Source organism: Balaenoptera physalus (genome assembly GCF_965194825.1).
Source record: "Balaenoptera physalus genome assembly, chromosome: 6".
NCBI classification, from domain to species: Eukaryota; Metazoa; Chordata; class Mammalia; order Artiodactyla; family Balaenopteridae; genus Balaenoptera; species Balaenoptera physalus.
The window spans coordinates 92,288,237-92,304,646 of record NC_138885.1 but is presented as its reverse complement, the minus strand read 5'-3'; the positions used below and the strand labels follow the sequence as shown (position 1 = coordinate 92,304,646).

The window sequence follows — 16,410 nt, the reverse complement described above, 5'->3', positions numbered from 1 at the left end:
GTGTTTGTTGGCAACGTGTATATCTTACTTGGAGAAATGTCTGTTTAGGTCTTCTGCCCATTTTTGGATTGGGTTGTTTGTTTTTTTGTTATTGAGCTGCATGAGCTGCTTGTAAATTTTGGAGATGAATCCTTTGTCAGTTGCTTCATTTGCAAATATTTTCTCCCATTCTGAGAGTTGTCTTTTCATCTTGTTTATGGTTTCCTTTGCTGTGCAAAAGCTTTTAACTTTCATTAGGTCCCATTTGTTTATTTTTGTTTTTATTTCCTTTTCTCTAGGAGCTGGGTCAAAAAGGATCTTGCTGTGATTTATGTCATAGAGTGTTCTGCCTATGTTTTCCTCTAAGAGTTTGATAGTGTCTGGCCTTACATTTAGGTCCTTAATCCATTTTGAGTTTATTTATTTATTTATTTATTTATTTATTTAATTTATTTATTTATGGCTGTGTTGGGTCTTCGTTTCTGTGCGAGGGCTTTCTCTAGTTGTGGCAAGTGGGGGCCACTCTTCATCGCAGTGCGCGGGCCTCTCACTATCGCGCCCTCTCTTGTTGCGGAGCACAGGCTCCAGACGTGCAGGCTCAGCAATTGTGGCTCATGGGGCCAGTTGCTCCACGGCATGTGGGATCTTTCCAGACCAGGGCTCGAACCTGTGTCCCCTGCATTGGCAGGCAGATTCTCAACCACTGCGCCACCAGGGAAGCCCTTGAGTTTATTTTTGTGTATGGTGTTAGGGAGTGTTCTAATTTCATACTTTTACATGTACCTGTCCAGTTTTCCCAGCACCACTTATTGAAGAGGCTGTCTTTTCTCCACTGTATATGCTTGCCTCCTTTATCAAAGATAAGGTGACCATATGTGCGTGGGTTTATCTCTGGGCTTTCTATTCTTATCCATTGATCTATATTTCTGTTTTTGTGCCAGTACCATACTGTCTTGATTACTGTAGCTTTGTAGTATAGTCTGAAGTCAGGGAGCCTGATTCCTCCAGCTCCGTTTTTTGTTCTCAAGATTGCTTTGGCTATTCGGGGTCTTTTGTGTTTCCATACAAATTGTGAAATTTTTTGTTCTAGTTCTGTGATAAATGCCAGTGGTAGTTTCATAGGGATTGCATTGAATCTGTAGATTGCTTTGGGAAGTAGAGTCATTTTCACAATGTTCGTTCTTCCAATCCAAGAACATGGTATATCTCTCCATCTATTTGTATCATATTTAATTTCTTTCATCAGTGTTTTATAATTTTCTGCATACAGGTCTTTTGTCTCCTTAGGTAGGTTTATTCCTAGATATTTTATTCTTTTTGTTGCAATGGTAAATGGGAGTGTTTTCTTAATTTCACTTTCAGATTTTTCATCATTAGTATGTAGGAATGCAAGAGATTTCTGTGTATTAATTTTGTATCCTGCTACTTTACCAAATTCATTGATTAGCTCTAGTAGTTTTCTGGTAGCATCTTTAGGATTCTCTGTGTATAGTATCATGTCATCTGCAAACAGTGACAGCTTTACTTCTTCTTTTCCGATTTGGATTCCTTTTATTTCTTTTTCTTCTCGGATTGCTGTGGCTAAAACTTCCAAAACTATGTTGAATAATAGTGGTGAGAGTGGGCAACCTTGTCTTGTTCCTGATCTTAGTGGAAATGGTTTCAGTTTTTCACCATTGAGGACGATGTTGGCTGTGGGTTTGTCATATATGGCCTTTATTATGTTGAGGAAAGTTCCCCCTATGCCTACTTTCTGCAGGGCTTTTATCATAAATGGGTGTTGAATTTTGTCAAAAGCTTTTTCTGCATCTATTGAGATGATCATATGGTTTTTCTCCTTCAATTTGTTAATATGGTGTATCACGCTGATTGATTTGCGTTAGATTTTTAATAGATGGTTTGTTCACTATGCCCCTCACCCTTCCTCTCCTTTCCCCTCCCATCCCTTTCTCTTTACTTTACTATACAAATCTGTATTAAAATGTCTTGTAATTTTTAAACGCTAACCATTATGTGTTGTGCCAGAGCCCTTAAGAACAAAGTTAATTATTAGCCCAGAAATATTAGTTAGTAGGGTTACTCTGGATGAAATCACACAACCAGAAACCAAAAGCCATCTGTTCATTACTTCTTTCCACTGTACCTACTATTCCAAAGGATTAAATTCCAGTTCCTTCAGTGGCTGATGACTGAAAGAATATTGGAATAATTTGCAAGCAGAATTACTGCCATTTGTGGGATACAGGACCTAGTCCACATTAGATTAAGACCATCATTTTTAGTTAACAAGGAGAACTCATTGTTTATGCTATTATGTACTTCTCTCCTCTCTCATAATTCCCTTAATTATTTTATATTTAATTATACAGATTTCATTTCTCTGCTAACTTAATGATAAGCTTAGTGAGGGTAGATATGAGTTTTCAAGTCATAGAATATAAGTTATAAAATATATGATACCTGATACTAGATGCTCATAAAATTTTTGTTGAAGTATAACATCTTTTCTAATTATATTCTTCTCCGCCTTATAAAGTCTTAAATTAATTTATTTACATTGTAGATGCTGAGAAAAACTCTTAAAGGGTCTGAAAGTAAAGAACTAGAAGTAACACCTGAGACACCAACTTTGGTGCCATTTGGGGATGTGGTATGTATGACTAAACCTCAATAAACCTGTACAAATTATTTTTTATTTCATATGAAAACTATTTAATGTCAAAAAGCATGTGTAGAAAATGGTCCTCTCTGATAAACATATTCATGAATTTTTCATTTTTATGAGTCAGAAAAGCATTCTAATAATCATTGAAATTATGGAAAACATCCTGATTCACAGAAAAGATGTCTCTACTAGGGATTCCCAAACGCTAGTTACATCAGAATTACCTGGGATACTTTTTTAAAACATTGATTCTTGGGCCCCACTTAAGATCTGCTAACTTAGAATCTGAGAATAGGGCCTAGGAACCAGTATTTTTGTTAAACTCTTCAGATAATTATATTTTTGTCAGATTTAGGGACCTTTGAGTGATAATGGATCCCACATCTCTCCCTCATCCAAAAAATAATAAACCATAGAAACAAAAACAAATATACTCATCCGTCATACATGTACACACACAGGTGGGACCTACTGTCTAGGCTGAGAACCAGAAAAGTCTGTTTTCTCTTTTGGGCGCTATAGAGAGAGTATAGGCCGTGAGGATCTCTGTATGTTTAGAACTATCAAATATTGTGGTATTCTTTCATAGTTACCTTTATTTTCTAAACACTATTAGAAGAATTAGTGGGTGTGAAATGAGAGTTTCTCTTGTGTCTCTTCTCTAGTTCCTATTGTCTACTAATACATTTTCTTGATTAAAAAATATATGATGAATTTAACACCACCTTTTTAGGGGGAAAATAAGAATAATTCATGTATACATTTTTGTTTTTACAGAATGACTGTGGTGTACCTTACTCGTAAAATTATATAACACTTTCTTCCCTCTATCATAATCAAAGTTGAAGTATAAGCCTTCACTGTATGACTCTAAACTTAGAAAAGATTCTTTGAAATCACTTTTGGCCATAAACTATTATGCATGTCACTATGTTGACATACTAATTTCTGTAATCCATATTCTTGAATATGACTTCTGCATCTCTTTAGAACTCATATTTTGAAGAATCTTTTTATTTCTCCCACAGTTCCTAACCTTATAGTTCATATTTTCCTTATTTGAATTGCATATTGCTAGACATCAAAAAGCTTCTCTTAAGAGTTAGCTGGAAGTTTTGACAGAGAGATGTTTGGCATGTGACTGATGGCTCCTCCCAGCGTGTGATTCAGCCACATCACCTTCTCTTTGAATGTTCTGTGATTTGGCAAAGTTGGTGTATGTGTAGGCCATGATAACTACATCACAACCCACTACTCCTATTTCTAATAATCATATCCCATTTTCAGAAAAAAATGAAAAAGATGTCTTAAAATTGAGCACATAAAGTACTTTTGTGAACAGCTGTGGTTACCTTCCTGTTTTAAGTGCATGTTTGAGAGTGTTTTGGGGGTCAAGGTGTTGATAGGTTTATTGCTTTGGGCCACAGATGGGTCTCACAATCTGTGGCAACATTTGTTTTCTGCAACCTGTGAATGGTCATCATTATGGTTTTTGTTTTGATTTTTTGGTTTGTTTGTTTGTTTTTGGCTGCGTTGGGTCTTCGTTGCTGTGCATGGGCTTTCTCTAGTTGCAGTGAGCAGGGGCTACTCTTCGTTGTAGTGCACGGGCTTCTTATTGTGGTGGCTTTTCTTGTTGCGGAGCATGGGCTCTAGGCTCACAGGCTTCAGCAGTTGCAGCATGCAGGCTCAGTAGTTGCGGCACACAGGCCCTAGAGCATGCAAGCTTCAGTAGTTGCAGCACACGGGCTCAGTAGTTGTGGCTTGAGGGCTCTAGAGTGCAGGCTCAGTAGTTGTGGCATGCAGGCTTAGTTGCTCCGTGGCATGTGGGATCTTCCCGGACCAGGGATCAAGCCCGTGTCCCCGGCATCGGCAGGCGAATTCTTAACCACTGTGCCACCAGGGAAGTCCCATCATTATGGTTTTGAATGTTAACTCTTTTTCTATACTTGAATAGAAATTTATTCTCTTTTTTATATTATATGGATCTCTTATGTAAAAGTATAAAAAGCTATTGAAATATAAGGAAAATTAGGATAGTTGCTAATGGCTTCATGTTGAGATACTTGGCAGACAGTCAGTGATTTATGACAGAATTTTTATATATAAAATTATGCAAAACAAAATTATAGCTATATTTCCCTGTTTGACCCTCCTTGTGTGCACCCAATTTTAAGAAGTAAACAGTGATTCATGGACTTTCCTATGGCAATACCATTTTAAGTCTCACCTAGATTAGAACCTTTCTTTTAACATAACATTTTATACTTATGTCTCTCTAAGAAGTAGACCACAATATTTTCTTCTTTAGAATTTCATCATTCAGATACAGTAGTCTTTTAATTAAATATTGAGTGCTAACTTCTTTTTCTGCACTGTTCTAAAACCAAATCCTTAAAATTACTTACGCTATATTTAAAACTACTATTGGGCCATTTATTTTGTTTCACAGATATTTAATATAATATTGCTCTTGTTTTTACTTGGTTTTTAAGACCAAACATGGCTGAATTAAAATCAAATGGCTTACATTTGGCTAATACTGCATATTAGTATTCAAGTATTCCTGTATTAATTTTGTACTTGATTTTATGGTTAAACACAAGATACAATTTTCTTTAACATTTGGAAACACTTTGTACAAGAGAGAATGAATATTTCACAGCCCTTGTCATATTATAGTCAGTTAATGATTATTGAATGAATAAAGTGGTTTTAGGATACTGGATAAAAAAGCTTAGCTGAAGCAAGGCATATTTCTTATTATATGCAAGATGCTATGTTGTATCAGTTCTCACCTAATGTAAAATCAGAATGATTCAAAGAGTGACAGTTGGATTGAAGTTAATAAATGAACCATTTTTTTCTTTGTATTCTTGTTTGTTTTAAGTTTACTTTGAACAAATCTTGCCTATTTTTCTGCTTTCTGGTGTTTTCTATAACTAGATATTTCTAATAAGAAAAAATATTTCTAATGAGAAAAACTAACAAAGTGAAACTTTAAAAAAATGTAGTTTGGTGAGAGTAAAATGGAAGAAAAGTTAACTTTTAAAAATTAATTTGCTGTGTTTTTATTTTGATTGTTATAGGTTGGCTGCCTAGCCATTCACGTAAAGAACTGCAAACATTTTACGCCTAAGAGTATCCTTTCTTTCGATTTAAGAACCATACTGTGATCATATATCACTGTTTCTGTTATATATTGCTGCCTTGCAAAACACTCTAAGACTCAGTGGCTTAAAACATTAACCATTTTATTACCAATCACTATCTGTACATTCACTGGTGGTTCTTCTGCTTCACATTATCACAGCTGGGGCTGCAGTTCAGAAGGGCTGGGATACCTAAAACGGATCATTTACATGTCTGGTGCCTTAGTGAGAATGCCTGAAAGACTGGACTTAGCTGAGATGCTGAAAGGGTTAGACCTTTCTTTCCATGTAGTCCTAGGGTCTTGTCTTTCATCATTAAACATTTTTTTTGCATTAATTTTGATTTAAAAATATTACATTAAAATATTGATTACTGAAGTTTTTGGTGTCCACTTAAATTTTGTACCCTGGGTAGTGCCACCCTATCCTAGTCTCAGCCCTGGTCACGTCAGTTGCGTGTTAAAGTAGTCACAGGACCAGGCCAGATTCAAGAGCAGAGGAAAATAAACCCCACTTTTTGATGTGGAGAGTGACAAAAGATTTTTAGCTATCTGTAATCCACCTCGATCATCATATAAGTTAAAGAAAATATACATATCTTCTTGGATGATAATACGAATTTATTTCTAATTAATAACTATGCTTCTCAAACATTGTTTAAAGGGTTTATTTTTCTCGGTGCCTTTAAATAAGCTGAATGCTTATTATTAGATCTGTCATGGCATAAAACCAGTCTCATTATGAAGACTTGATGTTTCTTTTGTATATAAAGTGAACTATTGAAGAGAATTCTGAATAGAGAGAGTTTTGAAGATAATTAAATCATAAAACAAAATCGTTTTAATTCATGGAGTGCTATGAAAGATAAACATACAGACCAATATAGTATAAGTGAAGTATATAGTGAAGTGAATTACAAAGTAGAATGCTGCTTTAAATTTTGTTGTCCTAAAATTAAGAATAAATTACTCTGAAGTGACATATTTTTTGAAGTTTTAAATTTCTATGTAATTATGCTTAGAAAAAAATTTTCAAGTATGTATTGGAAATGTTTAGTCACCTTAAAATTAATATATAGGAAAATTTGCAAAAGAATTATAATGGAAATATGAGGATAAAAATATGAGAAGTAATCTAAGGAAGAATCAACCTTTTTTTCCTACTTATATTGTACCTACCACTGATGGGCAAAAATACTATTTTAAAAGACTTTCCTTATTGTTTAATATGCTCTATAATTTCTTTCTTTATTTGATTGATTCTTAGGTTTTGGCCTGAATTGTTTTATGGATTAATTTTACAATGTGTTACTGTTCAATTACAACAAAATTTGCTTCCTAAATATGTATTTTCAGTCGGTTTACAACATTACAGTAATTTGTTCATTCGCGTCTCTATTAACAATGTGGTGAAATGTACAAAAAAGTGTAGCTTGCTACCCCCAAACAATGAAGAGGACACTGTAATTACATTTGATGAAGTGAAATATTTTTCTGTACAGGTAATGTTAAATTTCTCTTCTAAATAAAAGAATGCATTTTTATAGTTTCAAACGTTCTACACTAATAATATCTTTTTTTTCTAGGGGACAGGAAAGAAACAAAAGCAATGTTCTTTTATTTGATACTTTACAGTATTTTATTTTTCAATATAAATAAATATAATACAGTATTTTCTGTATTATAGGTTATATTGATGTTTTTACAGTTTACTGTAGAATACATAATCATGGTGTTCTTCTCTGAGACCTTGCTGTCGGTGATTCTGAGTGTTTATCACACATGGATGCATTTTTCTCTGTCTTAGTCTTCCCCTCCCATTTGCCCTCTTACACCTGCCTTAGTCAGCGTTGGCTACTATAACAAATTACCATAGAATGGGTGGCTTAAACAACAAACCTTTATTTCTCACCTTTCTGGAAGGTGAGAAGTTCCTTATAAGGACAGTAATCAGATTCATGAGGGCTCCATTCTCATGACCTAGTGACCTCCCAAACACACCACCTACAAATACCGTCACATTGGAGATTTAGGCTTCAACATATGAATTTTGAGGGGACACAAACGTTCAGTGCATAGCACACCTTTTTTTTTTCATCTCCTTCTCCTTTCCCTCTCTCCTTTCTTCTTATATAGACTCTCTCTAATTACTTTCGCATGGATTAGCTTATTTAGTCTTTATAACCCTTGAAAATATATATATACTCTTACTATCATCTTTATTTTGCAGATGAGGAAACAGATACTATAAGGTTTAAAGAACTTTCTTAAGGTCATAGAACTAGTAATTGGTGGAGCTGAGAATGCAGTCAGTCTGGCTTCAAACTGGCTTCATTAAACCACCTCTCACACCAGAGCTTGCTATGCTGAATTTGCTTCTGTTTACAGTTAAGCTTCTTAGACTCTTAAATGTATCTCAGAGTTGTCTTCAAAATGAGTGACACTATTTCATTTAGCTGTAGGATTCCTTGATTAGTCCAGTTGTTTCCTGATAGTTTTATTACATTAATTGAATTTTAGTGAAATCCTAAAACGTTTCCTCTATACCATATATATGTATATATATATATTTTTTCAAACTTCATTTTGCTTAAGTGTTGAGTATTGAAGATAGTCCTTTAAACATAGTTTTTAAAAAAAAGCATTGTTTCGCTAGAGGCAATCTATATTATTTCTTTTACTTTGCCAATAATTTTCCTAGACTTCATTGCCAAGTTTTCAATAATTTTGTGGCTATATGTCCATTTAAATAAAACTTGAAATTAATACTGGAAAACAATATAAATTAATAGGGTGATTTTTAGCATAATCAAAATATGTTTCCTATATTTATTTTAATAGGAGCTATTAGTTTGAGTATAATAAGAGGAGAGTTTTAGTGGAACTCTAATGGAAAGTTTGGGAATGACCTAGTAATATTTACATAGAAAATTGTACAAGCAAGCAAAGAAACATAAAAAAAGCAAGACACATATTAACTCCAGGGAAATTAAAAAATGATACAGGGCAAGAAATACGATCATTGTAAGTATATTATTAAACCCTGAAAAATAGTTACATATACATAATAATATAAACACTAAGTATTATTCTAACAAAAAAATGATATATAATATACTGGAGGACTGAGGGGAAAAGAAACGTGAAAATTGTGGGAGGAAGATGTTGAGAGTGAATATTTTTCTTCCACAATAAGCAGTCAGTAGATGATATGTACATGACTTCAATGTTCATAGTAGCATTATTTACAGTAGCCAAGATATGGAAGCAACCTAAGTGTCCATCAACAGATGAATGGATAAAGAAGATATATATACATGTACATACACACAATGGAATACTACTCAGCCATAAAAAAATAATGAAATTTTACCATTTGCAACAACACAGGTGGACTTGGAGGGCTTTATGCTAAGTGAAGTAAGTCAGGAAAGACAAATACTATATGATATCACTTATATGTGAGATCTAAAAAATACAACAAACTAGTGAATATAACAAAAAAGAAGAAGACTCAGATACAGAGAACCAACTAGTGGTTACCAGTGGGGAGAGGGAAGGGGGAGGGGCAAAATAGGGATGGGGAATTAAGAGCTACAAACTGTTAAATATAGAACAAGCTACAAGGATATATTGTACAACATGGGGAATATAGCAAATATTTTATAATAACTATAAATGGAGTATAACCTTTAAAACCTGTGAATCACTGTATTGTACACCTGTACTTTATATAATATTATGCATCAACTATACTTAAGTTAAAAAAATAGATAGTATCTAAAAACTAAAAAGAAAAAAAAGTAATTAGTAACATGATTTTATGCCAAAAACCAGAGAAATCCCTTAAAAAGGTTGAAAGGTGGCTTCTGAAGAGTGAAAATTAGGTAGTGGGTTGGGTGGTGTACTAAATTATACCTGGGATCGAATTTATGGAGGTATGACTGAATGACGACATAGAGAGGGTAATGCCATTGAAAGAAGAATTTATTATTTATATTTCCTGAGAAAAAGGGACACACCACACCACACCACACAAGGCCCCAGGGGAAGTTTCAGGGTGGTCAGGAGGCAGAAGATGGAAACAAGGGGAGAGCCCAAGCCAAAGCCTTTATTGGGGTTTCCTTGAGGAAGGTAATGCAGGGTGGAATTCAACAGTTTAGAATTGACTAATCTAAATAATTCCAGCAGGCTGTGGGCTGTAGTACAGTCTCTAGTTGCCTGGTACCTGGCCCTGGGATGATTTAGGGCAGGGGAAATATTGGTTCCATATGAGAGATAAGGAGGTGGTTAGGGCTATAGACTTGAGATTGGTTAGTTAGCCTATGAAAGATGTGCTACTATCAAGCCAAGCCCTTTGCTATCTCTAGGATCTGGCTAGCCCGGGGAGGGAAATTCTCTGTCTGGCCAGCAAGCTTTTTAAGATGTTGAAACATCATAAAATATAGGGGAAAAAATGGTTAATACAAGTGGGAGAAAAAACATTTCTTTGATTTAGCCATTGTAAAACTGTTTGACTTTTAAACTATGTACTACCTAACTAGGATAAAATAAAATTATACTGTATATACTTTAGGACTTTAATTTGCTAAAGCTTACAAAGTAGATCTAGGTTAAAAATAAAAACATACAAACCAAAAATTAAAAAGGAATAGCAAGTGGATTTAACCTAGTTTAATTGTTCTGGAAAGCTGTTGGGTAAGTGATGTTAAAACAAAACTCATATCAAAGAATGAATAGTAGAGGATTTCTGTTCTGGCCATGCTGGAGCAGCTGATATTAGATTTACTCTTCTAAACAACCCTAAAACTAGTGAAATATATGAAGCAACTATTTTTTGGTATTTGACAGTGGGAATTGGAGGGCTGCAATCCTTAAGAGAAGGGAAGCACAAGAGGTGAGCTCCATGTTTACAATAGCTTTCTGTCTGGCAGCAAATCTGGCACAGGGAAGTGAAACCCAAGCAGAAAGTAACAGTCTTTCCGGGTGGAGGAAGCAGACGCTGAGCAGAGGAAACAGATCAGTTTTGGGCTGCTAAGCTGGCTGGAATTTGTAAAGCAGGGTACTAGAGAGGAGGGAGCAGCAGATAAGGAGCCCTAGAAATCTGTGTAGGTTTTCCACTCAGGTTCTTGGCTGGATCCTAAAGTGTGCATGTGCAAGGGGAGTTTGTAGGAGAAATTACAGAGAACAAGTGCTGGAGAGCTGAGAGCTGAATAGAGATTTCAGAAGTCACAAATTCAGAGTCATTGGAGTCTGATGCAGCTAAAGTGGAGAGACCTTGTTGAACATTCTCAGTATTCAGTTGAGATCCCAGAAAGGCCAGGTCTTAGGAATAAGAATCATGTCCTAAGAGTAAGGGTTAAACCTACTAGGACTAAGGACAAAAACTGAAACAGACCTATCCTCAAACTTTTTCATAGAATCAAGATGATCTTCCAGTAGTTGATTGCCTTCCAGAAAAGAACTCAGTAGTTCTTAGAGGAAGATATAAAAACCTAGAGTCTCTATTACATATACTTCACAATGCCCATCATATAATAAAAAAATGCTCTTCATGGGGAAATAAAAACAGACAATAGGGGTAAACCCCCAGGTGACCCAAATGTTTGAATCTGCAGATTGGAACGTTATAACTATCATAAATGTGTCAAAGTGGAAAAGGAGGACAAAATGGATGATCACAATGGGAATTTTGAAGAGATGGAAACTAAAAAGAACCAAATGGAGATTCTAGATATGAAAAATATAATATTGACATGAAAAATTCATTTGAAATGTTTCAAAGCATTCTGAACAGAACAGAAGGATCTGTTAACTGAAAGACAAGTCAATAGAAATCATTCAAATTGAGGCTCAGAGAGAAAAAAGATTGAAAAATGGAAGAGACCAGTGGGCAACATCACTCAATTTATAGATGTGTAATTACATGCCAGAAGGAAAGAAGAGGAAGTATTTAGAGTATTTAATATTTTAGAATTTTCTCTGCTAAACATTTTCCAAAGTCGATGAAAGACATCAATCTATAGATTCAAGAAACTCAGTGAACCTCAAGCAGAATAAGTACAAAGATGATCACACCAAAATACATCATAGTCAAACTGCTAAAAAGAAAAAGGAAAAAAGAAAATCTTAAAGGTAGCCAGAGGGAAAAAACACATGACATTCAAGTGAACAACAGTAAGAATAACAGCATACTTCCCATCAAAAAGAGTGGAGGTCAGGGACTACCCTGGTGGTCCAGTGGTTAAGAATCTGCCTTCCAATGCAGGGGACACGGGTTCGATCCCAGGTTGGGCGACTAAGATCCCACATGCCACAGGGCAACTAAGCCTGTGCGCCACAACTACTGAGCCCACGTGCACTAGAACCCGTGTGCCCCAAAAAAGAGCCCACGTACCACAACAAAAGATCCCACGTGCCACAATGAATACCCTGCATACCTCAACTAAGACCTGACACAGCCAAATAAATTAAATAAATAAATAAATAAAATTTTTTAAAAAGTGGAGGTCAGGTGTCAAGGGAATGCCGTCTTTCAAGTGGTAAAAATAAGGTCAACCTAGATTTCTAAATCCAATGAAAATATTCTCCAAAAAGACTGTGAAAGACAAAAGCTGAGGGTTTGTATCATTTTAATAAACATCAAAGGAACGTTGATCCCAAATGGAAGTCCAGATTCACAGGAAGGAATGAAGAACACTGGTAATGGTAAATATATGGGTAAAAATAAAAGACTATTAAAAAGAAGAAAATAAATAAAAAGACTATTTTAGAAATGTTCTCGAAAAGACTAGACTGGTTTTTTTTTTTTTTACATATATACATTTAAATTTTTTAAGTTATATATTGGAGTATAGTTGATTAACAATGTTGTGTTAGTTTCACATATACAGCAAAGTGATTCAGTTATACATATACATGTATCTAGTTTTCAAATTCTTTTCCCATTTAGGTTATTACAGAATATTTTTAAATTAATTAATTAATTTTTGGCTGTGTTGGGTCCTCGTTGCTGCGCACGGGCTTTCTCTAGTTGCCGGCGAGTGGGGGCTACTCTTCGTTGTGGTGCGTGGGTTTCTCACTGTGGTGGCTTCTCTTGTTGTGGAGCGTAGGCTCTAGGCACGTGGGCTTCAGTAGCTGTGGCATGTGGGCTCTGTAGTTGTGGCTCATGGGCTCTAGAGCACAGGCTCAGTAGTTGTGGCACACAGCCTTAGTGTCTCCATGGGATCTCCCTGGATCAGGGAACAAACCTGTGTCCCCTATATTGGCAGTGGATTCTTAACCACTGCGCCACCAGGGAGGTCCTTATTACAGAATATTGAGCAGCGTTCCCTGTGCTATACAGTAGGTCCTTGCTGGTTATCTATTTTAAATATAGCAGTCTGTACATGTCAGTCCCAAACTCCCAGTCTATCCCTCCTTCCACACCCTTCCCCTGTGGTAACCATAATTTCGTTCTCTACGTCTCTGAGTCTGTTTCTGTTTTGTAAATAAGTTCACTTGTATATATTTTTTTAGATTTCACATATAAGGGATATCATATGATATTTGTCTTTCTCACTTCATTTAGTATGATAATCTCCAGGTCCATCCATGTTGCCACAAATGGCATTATTTCATTCTTTTTAATGGCTGAGCAATATTCCATTGTATATATGTACTACATCTTCTTTATCCATTCCTTCATCGATGGACATTTAGGTTGCTTCCATGTCTTGGCTATTGTAAACAGTGCTGCAGTGAACATTGGCATGCATGTATCCTTTCAAATATTTGTTTTTCTCTGGATATATGCCCAGGAGTGGGATTGCTGGATCATATGGTAGCTCTATTTTTAGTTTTTTAAGGAACCTTCATACTGTTCTCCATAGTGGCTGTACCGATTTACATTCCCACCAACAGTGAAAGAGGGTTCCCTTTTCTCCACACCCTCTCCAGCATTTATTGTCTGTAGACTTTTTGATGATGGCCATTGTGACTGGTTTGAGGTGATACCTCATTGTAGTTTTGATTTGCATTTCTCTAATAATTAGTGACGTTGAGCATCTTTTCATGTGCCTCTTGGCCATCTGTATGTCTTCCTTGGTGAAATGTCTGTTTAGGTCTTCCACCCATTTTTTAACTGGATTTTTTGTTTTTTTGATATTGAGCTCCATGAGCTGTTTGTATATTTTGGAGATTAATCCTTTGTCTGTTGTTTCATTTGCAAATATTTTCTCCCATTCTGAGGGTTGTCTTTTTGTCTTGTTTATGGTTTCCTTTGCTGTGCTTATGTTATGTTTAAGTCCCATTTGTTTATTTTTGTTTCTCTAGGAGGTGGGTCAAAAAAGTTCTTGCTGTGGATAATGTCAAAGAGTGTTTTTCCTATGTTTTCCTCTAAGAGTTTTATAGTGTCTGGTCTTACATTTAGGTCTTTAATCCGTTTGAATTTATGTTTGTGTATGGTGTTAGGGAGTGTTCTAATTTCATTCTTTTACATGTAGCTGTCCAGTTTTTCATTTGTCTCTAGGTATTTTTTAAATTCTTCTTTGGTTTCTTCAGTGATCCACTGGTTGTTTAGTGGCATATTGTTTAGCCTCCATCTGTTTATGTGTTTTACAGTTTTTTTCTTGTAGTTGATTTCTAATCTCATGGTGTTGTGGTCAGAAAAACTGCTTGATATGATTTCAGTTTTCTTAAATTTATTGGGGCTTGCTTTGTGGCCCAGTATGTGATCAGTCCTGGAGAATGTTCCATGTGCACTTGAGAAGAATGTGTATTCTGCTGCTTTTGGGTGGAATGCTCTATAAATATCAATTTATATCAAAATATCAAGTCCATCTGGTCTAATGTGTCTTTTAAGGCCTGTGTTTCCTTATTGATTTTCCGTCTGGATGATTCGTCCATTGATGGAGGTGGGGTGTTAAAGTCCCCCAGTATGGGACTTCCCTGGTGGTGCAGTCATTAAGAATCTGCCTGCCAATGCAGGGGACATGGGTTCGAGCCCTGCTCTGGGAAGATCCCATATGCTGCAGAGCAACTAAAGCCCATGTGCCACAACTACTGAGCCTGAGTTCTGGAGCCCATGAGCCACAACTACTTAGCCTGCGTGCTGCAACTACTGAAGCTGCATGGCCTAGAGCTTGTGCTCTGCAACTAGAGAAGCCACTGCACTGAGTAGCCCACTCACCACAATGAAGAGTAGCCCCCGCTCGCCGCAACTAGAGAAAGCCCGTGCACAGCAACAAAGACCCAACACAGCCAAAAATAAAATACAAATAAATAAATTTATTTTTTAAAAAAAGTGCCCCACTACTACTGTGTTGCTGTCAGTTTCTCCTTTTATGACTGTTAGTATTTGCCTTATATATTGAGGTGATCCTATGTTGGGTGCATATGTATTTACAATTGTTGTATTTTCTTTTTGGATTGATCCTTTGACCATTATGTAGTGTCTTTCACTTTCAGTCTGTGTGTGTCCCTAGATCTGAAATGGGTCTCTTGTAGACAGCATATATACAGGTCTTGTTTTTGTATCCATTCAGCCAGTTTATATCTTTTGGTTGGAGCATTTAATACGTTTAAGGTACTTAAACGTATGTATGTTTTTATTGCCATTTTGTTAATTGTTTTGGATTTGTTTTTGTAGGTCTTTTTTCTTCCCTTACTCTTTTGTTCTCTTCTCTTGTGATTTGATGACTAATTTTAGTGTTGTGCTTGGATTCCTTTCTCTATTTTGTGTGTGTATCTATTGTAGATTTTCAGTTTTGAGGTTGCCATGAAGATTTGGTATCTATAACAGTCTGTATATAAACAAGATTGTTTTAAGTTGCTGGTCATATAATGCATTTCCAATATCCTGCATTTGTGCTCTCCTCTTCTCACAGTCGCTGGTTTTGATATATTTGTGTGCAGATTATTTCCTACCTTTACTGTATGTTTGCCTTTACCGATAAGCTTTCCCATTTGTAATTTACTTGTTCCTAGTTGTGCCCTTTTCTTTTCCATCTAGAGAAGTTCCATTAGCATTTGTTGCAAAGCTGGGCTGGTGGTGCTGAATTCTCTTAGCTTTGGCTTGTCTGTAAAGCTTCTGATTTCTCCATTGAATCTGAATGAGAGCTTTGCTGGGTAGAGTATTCTTGGTTGTAGGTTCTTCCCTTTCATCACTTTAAATATATCGTGCCACTCCCTTCCAGCCTGAGAGTTTCTGCTGAGAAATCAGCTGATAAACTTATGGGAATTCCCTTGCATGTTACTTGTTGCTTTTCCTTTGTTGCTTTTAATTTTTTTTTTTGTCTTTAATTTTTGTCAATTTATTCTTTGTGTCTCAGCGTGTTTCTCCTTGGGTTTATCCTGCCTGGGACTCTCTGTGCTTCCTGGACATGGGTGACTGTTTCCTTTCCCAATTTAGGCAATTTCTTAGCTATTATCTCTTCAAATATTTTCTCAGATCATTTCTCTCTGTCTTCTCCTTTTGGGACCTCTATAATGTGAATCTTCGTGAATTTAATGTTGTCCCAGATCAAGATGGCAGTGTGGGAAGACGCGGAGTTCACATCTCCCCACAACTAGGGCACCCGCAGGATGCTGTGGGGGACCTCGACACCCAAGGAGATGGGAGGAACCCCCAAGCGAACTG

The 16,410-nt window shown here is 36.0% G+C and overlaps 1 protein-coding gene across 1 annotated transcript in view; it reads left to right on the top strand.

Moving 5' to 3' along the window:
- Nucleotides 1-1,226: 1,226 nt before the first annotated feature.
- LOC309663398 (cation channel sperm-associated targeting subunit tau-like) overlaps nucleotides 1,227-16,410 on the top strand; it is a 92,935-nt gene continuing 77,751 nt past the window's right edge. The window contains exons 1-3 of the mRNA XM_082467402.1: nucleotides 1,227-2,629; nucleotides 5,731-5,782; nucleotides 7,149-7,294. Of these exons, the coding sequence (XP_082323528.1) occupies nucleotides 2,543-2,629; nucleotides 5,731-5,782; nucleotides 7,149-7,294 (285 nt within the window). The 5' untranslated portion in view covers nucleotides 1,227-2,542. The remainder of the gene's footprint in view (nucleotides 2,630-5,730; nucleotides 5,783-7,148; nucleotides 7,295-16,410) is intronic.